Below are 19,701 nucleotides of genomic sequence, written 5' to 3'. Positions count from 1 at the left end.
TAGTGATGCTAGTCGGGCAGGCGGGTGCGGGCAGCGATCGGTTGGAGAGCATGCATTTAGTTTTACTTGCATTCAAGAGCAGTTGGAGGCCACGGAAGGAGCGTTGTATGGCATTCAAGCTCGTTTGGAGGTTAGTTAACACAGTGTCCAAAGAAGGACCAGATGTTTACAGAATGGTGTCGTCTGCGTAGAGGTGAATTAGAGAATCACCAGCAGCAAGAGCGACATCATTGATGTATACAGAGAAAAGAGTCGGCCCGAGAATTGAACCTTGTGGCACTCCCATAGAGACTGCCAGAGTTCCGGACAAAAGGCCCTTCGATTTGACACACTGAACTCTGTCTGAGAAGTAGTTGGTGAACCAGACGAGGCAGTCATTTGAGAAACCAAGGCTGTTGAGTCTGCAGATAAGAATGCTGTGATTGACAGAGTCAAAAGCCCTTGCCAGGTCGATGAAGACGGCTGCACAGTAATGTCTTTTATCGATGGCGGTTATGATATCGTTTAGGACCTCGAGCGTGGCTGAGGTGCACCCATGACAAGCTCGGAAACCAGATTGCATAGCGAGAAGAAATGGTCGGTGATCTGTTTGTTAACTTGGCTTTCGAAGACTTTAGAAAGGCAGGGCAGGATTGATTTAACATTGATTAAAAATAGGCTATGTATCTTGTAAAAAATATGCACAGCACGTTCAATAGTGCATTCAATCACTATTCTGCGTCAATATGTTAATCTTAGCATTAGCCAAGTCGGACTTGGACTAATTGACTTATGTTGATTGTAAATCTCTGTCATATATTTAGGGAAGTAGATAATATCTTTGTTCACTTCCGTTTAAAATTCTTGGGTAGAAAATTAGGCCATCGGCTATAAAAAGTTACTTTTAGTCTACACAGTTCAAATACTAATATCACTTTTAAGATGGGCTAATTATTAATGGGCTAATCCATTAATTTGTGTCCGATGGTTAGCTGTTGATGTTAATAGCCACGAGAAATCATTTGGAGCGAAATAATGATCCGCACTGTGTGGCAGTTAGTCAGTCAACCAGTCATTCAGGTAGTTTGTCAGTCAGCCAGTCGCACTTGCCTTCAGGCAGTAGCCTATGTGAAAGAATGCAGAAAGGGGTGGAGTTGTTCGTTGGGAGATTTTACTTTTTCAAACGCTCGCCAGTAGATATCACCTACTCTGCCTGAAGACAGAGAGAGAAGAGCACACTGTGACTTCGTTTGAACTGCACCATTATAAAATCAATCGGCCTACAATTACTTCGCGTTTCCATTAGATACGACCTTTCTGTATAGTGGTGTATCTCGAATGGAGAGCACTTAACATATTTGGCTGAACTTCTGATCTCTTGTTCTCCACTGCTCATGGAGTGGAGAACTGACGGTTGGTCCCTGACGGTTGGTCCCTCTGTTCTCAGTGGAAAGCTCGCTGCGGACTCGCGCCTGGCTTAGGACGGCGTGAGAATAGGTGAAACGCTCGAGAGAGAGAGAGAGAGAGAGAGAGAGAGACTTGCACCCGGTCAGGCTGAGTGAACAGGGGAGTTGTCCCGGGTCTCCCGCGCGCATGGAGGGAGACGTAATGGACAAGCTGGATAGCATGTCTGTGGTGTGTGACTTCGATCCCATTGCGGGGAAAATCCCGGCAACCAAAGTGGAGATCACAGTGTCATGCAGGTAAGCTCACCGAGCCAGCTGATTACTCTGTCTCTCTCACAGACTTTGGATAGGTCCGTTGCGCTTTGGAAAAATACGGGGGCAGGGCACTGCAGTTCAGCGTTCAGAAGAGTTGATAGGCTGTATTTCATTGTAAAGATGCAATTCATTGCCAATTACCCGTTAGCTGGGTTATTCAATGAGTGTTGTAACGGTCTGACATTTCGTGAAGAAGCTTCTAGTTTGCTTCTCTGATGCGCAAGGAGGACAGCGGTTGGCTATAGAAACCTGCTTTCTGTGTTGTGGTTGATGTGGAAATGTCATGTCTAACTTTGAATCCATTTTCCTAATATTATGTTAAAAGGGTAGGGACTTACTCGGGGTGGGTGCTTAAACCCTCTTCCCCAAGCGCTTGCTGCGCAACGTTTCCAGCCTGTGAATAAAACGGTCGCGTGCCACAGTTGATATCGAGTTTGTTGGCGCGGGGGTAGAAGTTCCTTTAATCAATGCTTTGGTGCCTGCAGTGAAATGTAGAGGATGAATAGCCTGCACGTAGCCGAGTCTTTTCCCCAACCAGTGACGATCACTGTGCCGCACGACAATGTTTTGGTGTGGATTGGGGTGGGGTTCTTGGAAGGACAATAGAGCCGTCAAACCGATATAATTTGACCAGGTTCATTGTAAAAAGCATGGGCTACTGTAGCCTAATTCGACTGTTCCTGTATTGGTTTCAGTCGTCCATTTCCATTAAGAGGTCAGGGAAGTGGAAAATAAACAGATGATCAAACAATCAAACAAAGCATGTTAACATGTCTCTTCATGTCTCTTCGAGTCCATCTGAAGATGTCACTCAATCTGATACAATGGCTCTACTGCTAATGTGAAGTCTGGTGATTGGTGCTACTGGAGCAGTTTGGTACTCTACCTCCCTCATTTCTCTCTCTCATTTCGCTCTCTATCTCCCTTGCTCTCTATCTCCCTCCTTTCTCTCTCTATCTCCCTTGCTCTCTATTTCCCTAATTTATTTTTCTATCTCTCTCACTCTCTATCTCCCTCATTTCTTTCTCTATCTCTCTTGCTCTCTACCTCCCTCCTTTCTCTCTCTATCTCCCTTGCTCTCTATCTCCCTCCTTTCTCTCTCTATCTCCCTTGCTCTCTATCTCCCTCCTTTCTTTCTCTATCGCTCTTGCTCTCTACCTCCCTCCTTTCTCTCTCTATCTCCCTTGCTCTCTATCTCCCTCCATCTCCCTCCTTTCTCTCTCTATCTTCCTTGCTCTCTATCTCCCTCCTTTCTCTCATTATTTCTCATCCTCTATCTCCCTCCTTCCTTTCTCTCTCTATTGCTCTCTCTCACTCTGAATCTCCCTCCCTCCTTTCTCTCTCTCACTATCTCCCTCTCTCCCTCCCTCCTTTCTCTCGCTATCCCTCACTCTCTATTTCCCTCCTTTCTCTCTATCTCTCACTCTGTATCTCCCTCTTTTCTCTCTCTATCTCTCTTGCTCTCTATCTCCCTCCCTCCTTTTTTTCTCTCTGTCCACACTTTTCTCTCTCTCTCTCTGACAGAGGCCATCACATCCATGTTGTGTTGGCTATTCCTCGTTGTAACTTAAAGGACACAGCCTGCAGTTTTCTCAAGGCCGCCAATTAATGTGTTTTTCACAGAGCTATCAGAAATTAATATGATGTCATCAGACCTGAAGGAGGAGAGAGATTGATCAGAGGCTTTGCTTTGATGCTGCTTGTGGTCTGTTCCCTTGGAGGTGCCTACACACACACACACACACATACACACACACACACACACACACACACACACACACACACACACACACACACACACACACACACACACACACACACACACACACACACACACACTTAGGAATAAATAGGAATAACAACTTTCTATTAACTGGAGGAAATTGATATGGCTGTTTGGTACAACATCAATCATATAACAAAAAAAACTGTAACCAAACATGCCCAACTATCAAGCGCCCTAATTGGTCATTGACGTTTCACCACACACTCCTAAACTGGCAGAATAACTGTCATCCTATATTTTTGAACTCAGAATAACTGCCATCATAAATATCTGAACTGGCAGAATAACTGCCATCATAAATATCTGTCAAGGCTCAGGAGAACACCCAGATGCAGACAGTTTCGAAGTAACAAAAGTTTATTACAAAAAAAGGGGGGCAGGAAAATGACAGATTACGGGGCAGGCAGAGGTCAGTAATCCAGAGCAGAGTCTGAAAGGTACAGACAGGCAGGCAGGGTCAGGGTCAGGTCAGGAAGAATGGTCAAAACTAGGAAAACTATAGAACAGGAAAAATATAAACTAAATGGCAACAGACAAACAGAGAACACAGGTATAAATACACTGGGGATGATGGGCGAGATCGGCAACACCTGGAGGAGGGTAGAGACAAGCACAAAGACAGGTGAAACAGATCAGGGTGTGACAATGTCTGAATAACTGTCATCATAAATATCTGAGCACAGAATAACTGCCATCATAAATATCTGAAAGTACATAAACTCAGCAAAAAAAGAAACGTCCTCTCACTGTCAACTGCGTTTATTTTCAGCAAACTTAACATGTGTAAATATTTGTATGAACATAACAAGATTCAACAACTGAGACATAAACTGAACAAGTTCCACAAACATGTGACTAACAGAAATGGAATACTGTGTCCCTAACCCTAACCCAAAATCAAAAGTAACAGTCAGTATCTTGTGTGGCCACCAGCTGCATTAAGTACTGCAGTTCATCTCCTCCTCATGGACTGCACCAGGTTTGCCAGTTCTTGCTGTGAGATGTTACCCCACTCTTCCACCAAGGCACCTTCAAGTTCCCAGACATTTCTGAGGGGGATGGCCCTAGCCCTCACCCTCCGATCCAATAGGTCCCAGATGTGCTCAATGGAATTGAGATCCGGGTTCCTCGCTGCCCATGGCAGAACACTGACATTCCTGTCTTGCAGGAAATCACACACAGAACGAGCAGTATGGCTGGTGGCATTGTCATGCTGGAGGGTCATGTCAGGATGAGCCTGCAGAAAGAGTACCACATGGGGGAGGAGGATGTCTTCCCTGTAACGCACAGCGTTGAGATTGCCTGCAATGACAACAAGCTCAGTCCGATGATGCTGTGACACACCGCCCCAGACCATGACGGACCCTCCACCTTGTTGCCGGTGATGTCTGGTGAGGACCTGCCTTACAACAGGCCTAAAAGCCCTCAGTCCAGCCTCTCTCAGCCTACAGTCTGAGCACTGATGGAGGGATTGTGCGTTCCTGGTGTAACTCAGGCAGTTGTTGTTGCCATCCTGTACCTGTCCCGCAGGTGTGATGTTCGGATGTACCGATCCTGTGCAGGTGTTGTTACACGTGGTCTGCCACCGACGAGAACAATCAGCTGTCCGTCCTGTCTCCCTGTAGTGTCTCCCCCCACTTTTTGTGGCTGTTTATTTACCACCACAGACAGATGCTGGCGCTAAGACCGCACTCAGTTAGCTGTATAAGGAAATAAGCAAACAGGAAACCACTCACCCAGAGGCGGCGCTCCTAGTGGCCGGAGACTTTAATGCAGGGAAACTTAAATCAGTTCTAGCAAATTTCTATCAACATGTTAAATGTGCAACCAAAGGGAAAAAAATTCTAGATCACCTGTTCTCCACACACAGAGACGCGTACAGAACTCTCCCTCGCCCTCCATTTTGTAAATTCGGCCACAACTCTATCCTCCTGATTCCTGATTACAAGCAAAAATTAAAACAGGAAGCACCAGTGACTCGGTCTATAAAAAAGTGATTAGATGAAGCAGATGCTAAACTACAGGAATGTTTTGCTATCACAGACTGGAACATGTTCCGGGATTCTTCCGATGACATTGAGGAGTACACCACATCAGTCATATTACTATCACAGTGGCATCCGTTTTGTCACCAAAGCCCCATATACTACCCACCACTGCGACCTGTACGCTCTCATGGTTGGCCCTCGCTTCATACTCTTTGCCAAACCCACTGGCTACAGGTTATCTACAAGTCTCTGCTAGGTAAAGCCCCTCCTTATCTCAGCTCATTGGTCACCATAGCAGCACCAACTCGTAGCACGCGCTCCAGCAGGTATATCTCACGGGTCACCCCCAAAAAGCCAATTCCTCCTTTGGTCACCTTTCCTTCCAATTCTCTGCTGCCAATGACTGGAACGAACTGCAAAGTCACTGAAGCTGGAGACTCATATCTCCCTCACTAGCTTTAAGCAGCAGCTGTCAGAGCACTCACAGATCACTGCACCTGTACATAGCCTATCTGTAAACAGCCCATCTATCTACCTCATCCCCATACTGTATTTATTTATTTATCTTGCTCCTTTGCACCCCAGTATCTCTACTTGCACATTCATCTTCTGCACATCTACCATTCCAGTGTTTAATTGCAATATTGTAATTACTTCGCCACCATGGCCTATTTATTGCCTTACCTCCCTAATCTTACCTCATTTGCACTCCCTGTATATTTTCTTTTACTGTATTATTGACTGTATGTTTTGTTTATTCCATGTGTAACTCTGTGTTGTTGTATGTGTCGAATTGCTATGCTTTATCTTGGCCAGGTCGCAGTTGCAAATTAGAACTTGTTCTCAACTAGCCTACCTGGTTAAATAAAGGTTAAATAAAAATACAAATAAACTGGCTTTATCAATAAGTGCATCGAGGACGTTATCCCCACAGTGACTGTACGTGCATACCCCAACCAGAAGCCATGGATTACAGACAACATTCGCACTGAGCTAAAGGGTAGAGCTGCTGCTTTCAAGGTGCGGGACTCTAACCCGGAAGCTTACAAGAAATCCTGCTATGCTCTGCCATGAACCATGAAACAGGCAAAGCGTCAATACAGGGCTAAGATTGAATCATACTACACCGGCTCCGATGCTCGTCTTATGTGGCAGGGCTTGCAAACGATTACCAGGACGTGTGCTCCAGGGATGTGCTGACCAACTGGCAGGTGTCTTCACTGACATTTTCAATATGTCCCTGATTGAGTCTGTAATACAAACATGTTTCAAGCAGCCCACCATAGTCCCTGTGCCCAAGAACACAAAAGCAACCTGCCTAAATGACTACCGACCCATAGCACTCACGTCTGTAGCCATGAAGTGCTTTGAAAGGTTGATAATGGCTCACGTCAACACCCTTATCCCAGAAACCCTAGACCCACTCCAATTTGTATACCGCCCAAACCGATCCACAGATGATGTAATCCCTTTCCAAACCTGGACAAAAGGAAAACTTATGTGAGAATGCTATTCATTGACTACAGCTCAACGTTCAACACCATAGTACCCTCAAAGCTCATCACTAAGCTAAGGATCCTGGGACTAAACACCTCCCTCTGCAACTGGATCCTGGACTTCCTGACGGGCTGCCCCCAGGTGGTGAGGGCAGGTAGCAACACATCTGCCACGCTGATCCTCAACACTGGAGCTCCACAGGGATGCATGCTCAGTCCCCTTCTGTACTCCCTGTTCACCCACGACTGTATGGCCAGGCACGACTCCAACACCATCAATAAGTTTTCAGACGACACAACAGTGATAGGCCTGATCATAGCGAGGCAGCCTATTCAACGAGGCAGCCTATTCGGAGGAGGTCAGAGACCTGGACATGTGGTGCCAGAATAACAACTTATCCCTCAACGTAACCAAGACTAAGGAGATAATTGTGGACTACAGGAAAAGGAGGACCGAGCACGCCCCCATTCTCATCGACGGGGCTGTAGTGGAGCAGGTTGAGAGCTTCAAGTTCCTCGGTGTCCACATCAACAACAAACTAGAATGGTCCAAACACACCAAGACAGTCGTGAAGAGGGCACAACAAAGCCTATTCCCTCTCAGGAAACTAAAAAGATTGAGATCCTCAAAAGGTTGTACAGCTGCAACATCGAGAGCATCCTGACTGGTTGCATCACTGGTTCGGCAATTGCTCGGCCTCTGACCGCAAGGCACTACAGAGGGTAGTGCGTACGGCCCAGTACATCACTGGGGCTAAGCTGCCTGCCATCCAGGACCTCTACACCAGGCGGTGTCAGAGGAAGGCCCTAAAAATTGTCATAGACCCCAGTCATAGACTGTTCTCTCTACTACCGCATGGCAAGAGGTACCGGAGTGTCAAGTCTAGGACAAAAAGGCTTCTCAACAGTTTTTACCGCCAAGCCATAAGACTCCTGAACTGGTAATCAAATGGCTACCTGAACTATTTGCATTGTATTCCCCCCCCCCCCCCCGAACCCTCTTTTTACGCTGCTGCTACTCTCTGTTTATCATATACGCATAGTCACTTTAACTATACATTCATGGCTAACCGGGTTATCTGCATTGTGTCCAGCCACCCACCACCTGCCAACCCCTCTTTTACGCTACTGCTACTCTCTGTTCATCGTATATGCATAGTCACTTTAACCATATCTACATGTACATACTACCTCAATCAGCCTGACTAACCGGTGTCTATATGTAGCCTCGCTACTTTTATAGCCTCGCTACTGTATATAGCCTGCCTTTTTACTGTTTTATTTCTTTACTTACCTATTGTTCACCTAACACCTTTTTTGTACTATTGGTTAGAGCCTGTAAGTAAGCATTTCACTGTAAGGTGTTGTATTCGGCGCACATGACAAATAAACTTTGATTTGATTTGAGCTACGAGTGGTTCAGCGGTCTAAGGCACTACATCTCAGTGCAAGAGGTGTCACTACAGTCCCCGGTTTGACTCCAGGTTGAAACACATCTGGCCGTGAGTGGGAGTCCCATAGAGCGGTGCACATAATGCCCAGCGTCGTCCGGGTTTGGCTGGGGGGGTAGGCTGTCATTGTAAATAAGAATTTGTTCTTAACTGACTTGCCTAGTTATAAAAATAAAACATTAGACTTTTACTCAAGTTGTATTTAACTGGCTGACTTTCACTTTTACTTGAGTAACTTTCTATTAAAAAGTATCTATACTTTTACTCAAGTATTACAATTGGGTACTTTTTCAACCACCGCAAGCGTGTGTGTGTGTACTCGCACCTGTGTTTATACATGCGTGTGTGTGAAGTAACAGCAGATGTATTTTAGACTTGCTAGTTGATCTCATTATTCATCTTGTTGTTTATTCTCCTTCCAACCCCTCATGCGTTACACAGTGAGGTTGACAGTTTCACTGTGAAAGCCCTCAGGCTCTGTGGTTCTGTTGTCTCTCTTGTTTGTCTCTCGCTAGAGAAAGACTAACTTCTCCATACAAGTCAAGACTACAGGGAGAAATTCAATCATATTTTTTTTTCTTTTCACAAAGCCTTGCTTGTATAGCGTCTGTGGCAGAAGCTGTTGCAGCTACGCTGAGCCATCCACCAGCTCCATCTTTATTTCAATTGATTTCACATCCAGCTGTATAAGGATAGATTCTGAATTATATTTTGGAAAGCATATTGATTATATTATTTTTTTAAACTATTAAGCTTGGATTTCCTATACAGGTCTAAGAACTCTTTCACTGTGTTGATTAGACATACCTTAATAACCCAACGGTTGCTTCCTATCCTAGACTATGATGGCATCCTCTATCAAAACACACAAGACCTTTCTTTTGCGATTAAGATGTAATTTATAATTATCTTTGCAGAGTCATTCTTGGATGCCATTATAATATATATCTTTTTTAGAACAATGTCTGAATCACTAAATTGACTGTCACTCCCAAACAGAAAACAACTGCATTGGAACCACTTTCTTTTTAAATGTATAAACTTGAATGTCCCTGTATAAATTAACAAGACTTACACTACTGCTTTCGAAAACAGCAGCAATGGTAAAACAAGATCTTTCAGATACAACGGCCCAACTGACTAGAATAATTTATCTATAGAAATCAGGGCACTACAAGCACACTGTCAACTTAAGAAAGACCTTTGTCAAATGTTAAGGACAAGCTGTTTGTGTTTTTAACTAATAGAAACATCACCATGTGAAGATATTTATAAATATGTACAGTACCAGTCAAAAGTTTGGACACAGCTACTCATTTCAGGGTTTTTCTTAATTTTTTTACTATTTTCTACATTGTAGAATAATATCTAAGACAGCAAAACTATGAAATATGACATATGGAATCATGTGGTAAGCAAAAATGTATTAAACAAATCAAAATATATTTTATATTTGAATTCTTCAAAGTAGCCACCCGTTGCCTTGATGATAACTTTGCACACTCTTGGCATTCTCTCAACCAGCTTCACCTGGAATGTTTTTCCAACAGTCTTGAAGGAGTTCCCACACATGCTGAGCACTTGTTTGCAGCTTTTCCTTCACTCTGCGGTCCAACTCATCCCAAACCATCTCAATCGGGTTGAGGTCGGGTGATTGTGAACACTCTCTTTCTCTTTCTTGGTAAAATATCTCTTACACATGCCTGGAGGTGTGTTGGGTCATTTTTCTCAAAAACAAATGATAGTCATACTAAGCGCAAACCAGATGGGATGGCGTATCGCTGCGGAATGCTGTGGTAGCAATGCTGGTTCTAATAAATAACTACTTCAAATAAATACATATTCTATTCTACAGTGGCTCCTCTTGAAAGTTGTTTGGTTTGAAAAAAATAACATCTTGACTCTGGAATAGTCCGCATAATTTAATTGTATTAGTCAGCCCATTAACTTCATGTGTATTAGTCAGCCCATTAACGTCATGTGTATTAGTCAGCCCATTAACTTCATGTGAAATAGTCAGCCCATTAACTTCATGTGTAATAGTCAGCCCATTAACTTCATGTGTAATAGGCAGCCCATTAACTTCATGTGTAATAGTCAGCCCATTAACTTAATGTGAATTAGTCAGCCCATTATCTTCATGTGAAATAGTCAGCCCATTATCTTCATGTGAATTAGTCAGCCCATTAACTTCATGTGAATTAGTCAGCCCATTAACTTCATGTGAATTAGTCAGCCCATTATCTTCATGTGAAATAGTCAGCCCATTAACGTCATGTGAAATAGTCAGCCCATTAACTTCATGTGTAATAGTCAGCCCATTAACTTCATGTGTAATAGGCAGCCCATTAACTTCATGTGTAATAGTCAGCCCATTAACTTAATGTGAATTAGTCAGCCCATTATCTTCATGTGAAATAGTCAGCCCATTATCTTCATGTGAATTAGTCAGCCCATTAACTTCATGTGAATTAGTCAGCCCATTAACTTAATGTGAATTAGTCAGCCCATTATCTTCATGTGAAAAAGTCAGCCCATTAACTTCATGTGTATTAGTCAGCCCATTATCTTCATGTGAAATAGTCAGCCGATTAACTTAATGTGAATTAGTCAGCCCATTATCTTCATGTGAAATAGTCAGCCCATTAACGTCATGTGAAATAGTCAGCCCATTAACGTCATGTGTAATAGTCAGCCCACTAACTTCACGTGTAATAGTCAGTTTAATTGAATGTGTATTAGTCAGCTTAATTGAATGTGTATTAGTCAGTTTAACTTGATGTGTAATAATCAGCCGAATTGAATGTGTAATAGTCAGTTTAATTGAATGTGTATTAGTCAGTTTAACTTGATGTGTAATAATCAGCCGAATTGAATGTGTAATAGTCAGTTTAATTGAATGTGTATTAGTCAGTTTAACTTGATGTGTAATAATCAGCCGAATAATCAGCTTAATTGAATGTGTATTAGTCACTTTAACTTGATTTGTATTAGTCAGGTTAATTGAATAATCAGCCGAATTGAATGTGTAATAGTCAGTTGAATTGAATGTGTATTAGTCAGCTTAATTGAATGTGTATTAGTCAGTTTAACTTGATGTGTATTAATCAGCTTAATTGAATGTGTATTAATCAGCTTAATTGAATGTGTATTAATCAGCTTAATTGAATGTGTATTAATCAGCTTAATTGAATGTGTATTAGTCAGTTTAACTTGATGTGTATTAGTCAGCTTAATTGAATGTGTATTAGTCAGGTTAATTGAATGTGTAATAGTCAGGTTAATTGAATGTGTATTAGTCAGTTTAACTTGATGTGTAATAGTCAGCTTAATTGAATGTGTATTAGTCAGCTTAATTGAATGTGTATTAGTCAGTTTAACTTGATGTGTAATAGTCAGCTTAATTGAATGTGTATTAGTCAGCTTAATTGAATGTGTATTAGTCAGCTTAATTGAATGTGTAATAGTCATCTTAATTGAATGTCTATTAATCAGCTTAATTGAATGTCTATTAATCAGCTTAATTGAATGTGTAATAGTCAGCTTAACTTGATGTGTATTAATCAGCTTAATTGAATGTGTATTAGTCAGCTTATTTGAATGTGTAATAGTCAGCTTAACTTGATGTGTATTAATCAGCTTAATTGAATGTGTAATAGTCAGGTTAACTTCAGCCTAATTGAATGTGTATAGGTCAGCTTAATTGAATGTGTATTAATCAGCTTAACTTGATGTGTATTAATCAGCTTAATTGAATGTGTAATAGTCAGCTTAACTTGATGTGTATTAGTCAGCTTAATTGAATGTGTATTAGTCAGCTTAATTGAATGTGTAATAGTCATCTTAATTGAATGTCTATTAATCAGCTTAATTGAATGTGTAATAGTCAGCTTAACTTGATGTGTATTAGTCAGCTTAATTGAATGTGTATTAGTCAGCTTAATTGAATGTGTAATAGTCATCTTAATTGAATGTCTATTAATCAGCTTAATTGAATGTGTAATAGTCAGCTTAACTTGATGTGTATTAGTCAGCTTAATTGAATGTGTATTAGTCAGCTTAATTGAATGTGTATTAGTCAGCTTAATTGAATGTGTATTAGTCAGCTTAATTGAATGTGTATTAGTCAGCTTAATTGAATGTGTAATAATCAGCTTAATTGAATGTGTATTAGTCAGTTTAACTTGATGTGTATTAGTCAGCTTAATTGAATGTGTATTAATCAGCTTAATTGAATGTGTATTAATCAGCTTAATTGAATGTGTATTAGTCAGCTTAATTGAATGTGTATTAGTCAGCTTAATTGAATGTGTAATAGTCAGTTTAACTTGATGTGTATTAGTCAGCTTAATTGAATGTGTATTAGTCAGCTTAATTGAATGTGTATTAGTCAGTTTAACTTGATGTGTATTAGTCAGCTTAATTGAATGTGTATTAGTCAGTTTAACTTGATGTGTATTAGTCAGCTTAATTGAATGTGTATTAATCAGCTTAATTGAATGTGTATTAATCAGCTTAATTGAATGTGTATTAATCAGCTTAATTGAACGTGTATTAGTCAGCTTAATTGAATGTGTATTAGTCAGCTTAATTGAATGTGTATTAGTCAGCTTAATTGAATGTGTATTAGTCAGTTTATCTTGATGTGTAATAATCACCTTAATTGAATGTGTATTAGTCAGCTTAATTGAATGTGTAATAATCAGCTTAACCTGATGTGTAATAGTCAGCTTAATTGAATGTGTATTAGTCAGCTTAACTTGATGTGTATTAGTCAGCTTAATTGAATGTGTATTAGTCAGCTTAATTGAATGTGTATTAGTCAGCTTAACTTGATGTGTATTAGTCAGCTTAATTGAATGTGTATTAGTCAGCTTAATTGAATGTGTATTAGTCAGGTTAATTGAATGTGTATTAGTCAGCTTAACTTGATGTGTATTAGTCAGCTTAACTTGATGTGTATTAGTCAGCTTAATTGAATGTGTATTAGTCAGCTTAACTTGATGTGTATTAGTCAGCTTAACTTGATGTGTATTAGTCAGCTTAATTGAATGTGTATTAGTCAGCTTAACTTGATGTGTATTAGTCAGCTTAACTTGATGTGTATTAGTCAGCTTAATTGAATGTGTAATAGTCAGCTTAACTTGATGTGTATTAATCAGCTTAATTGAATGTGTATTAGTCAGGTTAATTGAATGTATTAGTCACTTTAACTTGATGTGTATTAGTCAGCTTAACTTGATGTGTATTAGTCAGCTTAATTGAATGTGTAATAGTCAGCTTAACTTGATGTGTATTAGTCAGCTTAACTTGATGTGTATTAGTCAGCTTAATTGAATGTGTAATAGTCAGCTTAACTTGATGTGTATTAATCAGCTTAATTGATTGTGTATTAGTCAGGTTAATTGAATGTGTATTAGTCAGCTTAATTTGATGTGTATTAATCAGCTTAATTGAATGTGTATTAGTCAGGTTAATTGAATGTGTATTAGTCAGCTTAATTGAATGTGTATTAATTAGCTTAACTTGATGTGTATTAATCAGCTTAATTGAATGTGTAATAGTCATCTTAATTGAATGTCTATTAATCAGCTTAATTGAATGTGTAATAGTAAGCTTAACTTGATGTGTATTAGTCAGCTTAATTGAATGTGTATTAGTCAGCTTAATTGAATGTGTAATAGTCATCTTAATTGAATGTCTATTAATCAGCTTAATTGAATGTGTAATAGTCAGCTTAACTTGATGTGTATTAGTCAGCTTAATTGAATGTGTATTAGTCAGCTTAATTGAATGTGTATTAGTCAGCTTAATTGAATGTGTATTAGTCAGCTTAATTGAATGTGTAATAATCAGCTTAATTGAATGTGTATTAGTCAGTTTAACTTGATGTGTATTAGTCAGCTTAATTGAATGTGTATTAATCAGCTTAATTGAATGTGTATTAATCAGCTTAATTGAATGTGTATTAGTCAGCTTAATTGAATGTGTATTAGTCAGCTTAATTGAATGTGTAATAGTCAGTTTAACTTGATGTGTATTAGTCAGCTTAATTGAATGTGTATTAGTCAGCTTAATTGAATGTGTATTAGTCAGTTTAACTTGATGTGTATTAGTCAGCTTAATTGAATGTGTATTAGTCAGTTTAACTTGATGTGTATTAGTCAGCTTAATTGAATGTGTATTAATCAGCTTAATTGAATGTGTATTAATCAGCTTAATTTAATGTGTATTAGTCAGCTTAATTGAATGTGTATTAGTCAGCTTAATTGAATGTGTAATAGTCAGCTTAATTGAATGTGTATTAGTCAGTTTATCTTGATGTGTAATAGTCAACTTAATTGAATGTGTATTAATCAGCTTAATTGAATGTGTATTAGTCAGCTTAATTGAATGTGTAATAGTCACCTTAATTGAATGTGTATTAGTCAGGTTAATTGAATGTGTAATAATCAGCTTAACCTGATGTGTAATAGTCAGCTTAATTGAATGTGTATTAGTCAGCTTAATTGAATGTGTAATAATCAGCTTAACCTGATGTGTAATAGTCAGCTTAATTGAATGTGTATTAGTCACTTTAACTTGATTTGTATTAGTCAGGTTAATTGAATGTGTATTAGTCAGCTTAACTTGCTGTGTATTAGTCAGCTTAATTGAATGTGTAATAGTCAGGTTAATTGAATGTGTATTAGTCAGCTTAACTTGATGTGTATTAGTCAGCTTAACTTGATGTGTATTAGTCAGCTTAATTGAATGTGTATTAGTCAGCTTAATTGAATGTGTATTAGTCAGGTTAATTGAATCTGTAATAGTCAGTTTAATTGAATGTATTAGTCACTTTAACTTGATGTGTATTAGTCAGCTTAATTGAATGTGTATTAGTCAGCTTAACTTGATGTGTATTAGTCAGCTTAATTGAATGTGTAATAGTCAGCTTAACTTGATGTGTATTAATCAGCTTAATTGAATGTGTATTAGTCAGGTTAATTGAATGTGTATTAGTCAGCTTAATTTGATGTGTATTAATCAGCTTAATTGAATGTGTAATAGTCAGCTTAATTGAATGTGTATTAGTCAGGTTAATTGAATGTGTATTAGTCAGCTTAACTTGATTTGTAATAGTCAGGTTAATTGAATGTGTATTAGTCAGCTTAACTTGATGTGTATTAGTCAGCTTAACTTGATGTGTATTAGTCAGGTTAATTGAATGTGTATTAGTCAGGTTAATTGAATGTGTATTAGTCAGCTTAACTTAATGTGTAATAGTATTCAAATGAAATGACTCATCCACCTAATCACAACCCGTCTTTGTTTCCTATATAATGTCTTCTGTGGAACAGTATAGCAGCTGCTCCAGGGTGATTTTTTTGGGGGGGTTAAAGCTAACCAAATTGACAGTGTAATAGTCAGCTTAACGTTATGTGTATTTATTTAGTATTCAAATGAAGTCAGAGTCATTCACCCAATCACCAACGTTTCTCTGTTTCCTTCATTAATTACTTATAGTATGACTGTAACCTTTGACTGTTGTATATAACCTATCTAAAGCCAGGTTTTACAGTGACACTGTTCTTTTATGGTTTGTTTTAATGTGTATTTGCCCAATAAACTGAGGCAGAGACAAAGTGTTGGTCCCAAATGACATCCTGATCCCTATACAGAAAGTATTCAGACCCCTTGACTTTTTCCACATTTTCTTCTGATACAGCTTTATTCTAAAATGGATTCAAAAAATGTTTCCTTCTAAACAATCTACACATAATGACAAAGCGAAAACAGGTTTTTAGACATTTTTGCAAATGTAAAATAAATAAATAACAGAAATACCTTATTTACATAAATATTCAGACACCTTGCTATGAGACTCGAAATTGAGCTCAGGTGCATCCTGTTTCCATTGATCATCCTAGAGCTGTTTCTCCAACTTGATTGGAGTCCTTCTGTAGTAAAATCAATTGATTGGACATGATTTGGAAAGGCACACACCTGTCTATATAAGCTCCCACAGTCGACAGTGCATGTCAGAGCAAAAACCAAGCCATGAGGTTGAAGGAATTGTACGTAGAATTGCGAAACAGGATTGTGTCGAGGCAGCGATCTGGGGAAGGGTATCAAAAAATGTCTGCAGCATCAAAGGTGCCCAAGAGCACAGTAGCCTCCATTCTTAAATGGAAGAAGTTTGGAACCACCAAGACTCTTCCTGTAGCTGGCCGCCCGGCCAAACTGAGCAAACGGGGGAGAGGAGCCTTGGTCAGGGAGGTGACCAAGAACCCGATGGTCACTCTGACAGAGCTCCAGAGTTCCTCTGTGGAGATGGGAGAACCTTCCAGAAGGACAACTATTTCTCTCATCCACACAAACCTAGCACTCCGAACATGTCTCTCATCCACACCAACCTAGCCATGTCTCTCATCCACACAAACCTAGCCACTGGCCATGTCTCTCATCCACACAAACCTAGCCCACGATCATGTCTCTGTATGTGTCACAAATTACACCCTATTATTCCATATACAGTGTACCCATAGACATGATCGGGGGCTAGGTTTGTGTGGATGAGAGACAGGATCAGGGGCTAGGTTTGTGTGGATGAGAGACATGACTATGTTTGTGTGGATGAGAGACATGACTATGTTTGTGTGGATGAGAGACATGACTATGTTTGTGTGGATGAGAGACATGATCGGAGTGCTAGGTTTGTGTGGATGAGAGACATGGCCAGGGGCTAGGTTTGTGTGGATGAGAGACATGGCCAGGGGCTAGGTTTGTGTGGATGAGAGACATGGCCAGGGGCTAGGTTTGTGTGGATGAGAGACATGGCCAGGGGCTAGGTTTGTGTGGATGAGAGACATAGCCAGGGGCTAGGTTTGTGTGGATGAGAGACATAGCCAGTGGCTAGGTTTGTGTTGGTGAGAGACATGGCCAGTGGCTAGGTTTGTGTTGGTGAGAGACATGTTCAGGGTGCTAGGTTTGTGTGGATGAGAGACATAGCCAGGGGCTAGGTTTGTGTGGATGAGAGACATAGCCAGTGGCTAGGTTTGTGTTGGTGAGAGACATGTTCAGGGTGCTAGATTTGTGTGGATGACAGACATGGCCGGTGGCTAGGTTTGTGTGGATGAGAGACATGGCCAGGGGCTAGGTTTGTGTGGATGAGAGACATAGCCAGGGGCTAGGTTTGTGTGGATGAGAGACATAGCCAGTGGCTAGGTTTGTGTTGGTGAGAGACATGGCCAGTGGCTAGGTTTGTGTTGGTGAGAGACATGTTCAGGGTGCTAGATTTGTGTGGATGAGAGACATGGCCGGTGGCTAGGTTTGTGTGGATGAGAGACATAGCCAGGGGCTAGGTTTGTGTGGATGAGAGACATAGCCAGTGGCTAGGTTTGTGTGGATGAGAGACATAGCCAGTGGCTAGGTTTGTGTTGGTGAGAGACATGTTCAGGGTGCTAGATTTGTGTGGATGACAGACATGGCCGGTGGCTAGGTTTGTGTGGATGAGAGACATGGTCGGAGTGCAAGGTTTGTGTTGGTGAGAGACATGGCCGGTGGCTAGGTTTGTGTGGATGAGAGACATGGCTAAGTTTGTCTGGATAAGATACATGGCTAAGTTTGTCTGGATGAGAGACATGGCTAGGTTTGTCTGGATAAGATACATGGCTAAGTTTGTCTGGATGAGAGACATGGCTAGGTTTGTCTGGATAAGATACATGGCTAAGTTTGTCTGGATGAGAGACATGGCTAGGTTGGTGTGGGTGAGAGACATGGCTAGGTTTGTGTGGATGAGAGACATGGCTATGTTTGTTTGGATAAGAGACATGGCTAGGTTTGTGTTGGTGAGAGACATGGCCGGTGGCTAGGTTTGTGTGGGTGAGAGACATGGCTAGGTTGGTGTGGATGAGAGACATGGCTAGGTTGGTGTGGATGAGAGACATGGCTAGGTTGGTGTGGATGAGAGACATGGCTAGGTTTGTGTTGGTGAGAGACATGGCCGATGGCTAGGTTTGTGTGGGTGAGAGACATGGCTAGGTTTGTGTTGGTGAGAGACATGGCCGGTGGCTAGGTTTGTGTGGGTGAGAGACATGGCTAGGTTTGTGTTGGTGAGAGACATGGCCGGTGGCTAGGTTGGTGTGGATGAGAGACATGGCTAGGTTGGTGTGGATGAGAGACATGGCTAGGTTGGTGTGGATGAGAGACATGGCTAGGTTTGTGTGGGTGAGAGACATGGCTAGGTTGGTGTGGATGAGAGACATGGCTAGGTTTGTGTTGGTGAGAGACATGGCCGGGGGCTAGGTTTGTGTGGGTGAGAGACATGGCTAGGTTTGTGTTGGTGAGAGACATGGCTAGGTTGGTGTGGATGAGAGACATGGCTAGGTTGGTGTGGATGAGAGACATGGCTAGGTTTGTGTTGGTGAGAGACATGGCTAGGTTTGTGTTGGTGAGAGACATGGCTAGGTTTGTGTTGGTGAGAGACATGGCTAGGTTTGTGTGGGTGAGAGACATGGCTAGGTTGGTGTGGATGAGAGACATGGTCGGGGGCTAGGTTTGTGTGGGTGAGAGACATGGCTAGGTTTATGTGGATGAGAGACATGGCTAGGTTTGTGTTGGTGAGAGACATGGCTAGGTTTGTGTGGATGAGAGACATGGCTAGGTTTGTGTTGGTGAGAGACATGGCTAGGTTTGTGTGGATGAGAGACATGGTCGGGGGCTAGGTTTGTGTGGGTGAGAGACATGGCTAGGTTTGTGTGGATGAGAGACATGGCTAGGTTTGTGTTGGTGAGAGACATGGTCGGGGGCTAGGTTTGTGTGGATGAGAGACATGGTCGGAGTGCAAGGTTTGTGTTGGTGAGAGACATGGCCGGTGGCTAGGTTTGTGTGGATGAGAGACATGGCCAGGGGCTAGGTTTGTGTGGATGAGAGACATGGTCGGAGTGCAAGGTTTGTGTTGGTGAGAGACATGAAAGGTGGCTAGGTTTGTGTGGATGAGAGACATGGCTAAGTTTGTCTGGATAAGATACATGGCTAAGTTTGTCTGGATGAGAGACATGGCTAGGTTTGTCTGGATAAGATACATGGCTAAGTTTGTCTGGATGAGAGACATGGCTAGGTTTGTCTGGATAAGATACATGGCTAAGTTTGTCTGGATGAGAGACATGGCTAGGTTGGTGTGGGTGAGAGACATGACCGGTGGCTAGGTTTGTGTGGGTGAGAGACATGGCTAGGTTGGTGTGGATGAGAGACATGGCTAGGTTGGTGTGGATGAGAGACATGGCTAGGTTGGTGTGG

At 41.2% G+C, this 19,701-nt stretch overlaps 1 protein-coding gene across 4 annotated transcripts in view; it reads left to right on the top strand.

The window, feature by feature from the left end:
• The first annotated feature begins 1,095 nt into the window (after positions 1-1,095).
• The window catches only part of LOC139543057 (copine-5-like), a 179,204-nt gene continuing 160,598 nt past the window's right edge, over positions 1,096-19,701 (top strand). For 3 of the 4 annotated variants that reach the window (XM_071349183.1, XM_071349185.1, XM_071349182.1), the window contains exon 1: positions 1,096-1,682. In XM_071349183.1, coding sequence (XP_071205284.1) covers positions 1,573-1,682 — 110 coding nt within the window. In that variant the 5' untranslated portion in view covers positions 1,096-1,572. The remainder of the gene's footprint in view (positions 1,683-19,701) is intronic. The other variant, XM_071349181.1, reaches the window with a different exon arrangement.

The sequence above is a fragment of the Salvelinus alpinus genome, chromosome 17 (assembly GCF_045679555.1).
Source record: "Salvelinus alpinus chromosome 17, SLU_Salpinus.1, whole genome shotgun sequence".
Classification (NCBI taxonomy): Eukaryota; Metazoa; Chordata; class Actinopteri; order Salmoniformes; family Salmonidae; genus Salvelinus; species Salvelinus alpinus.
Note: the sequence above shows the minus strand (reverse complement) of the source record. Positions and strands in the feature narration are given on the sequence as shown.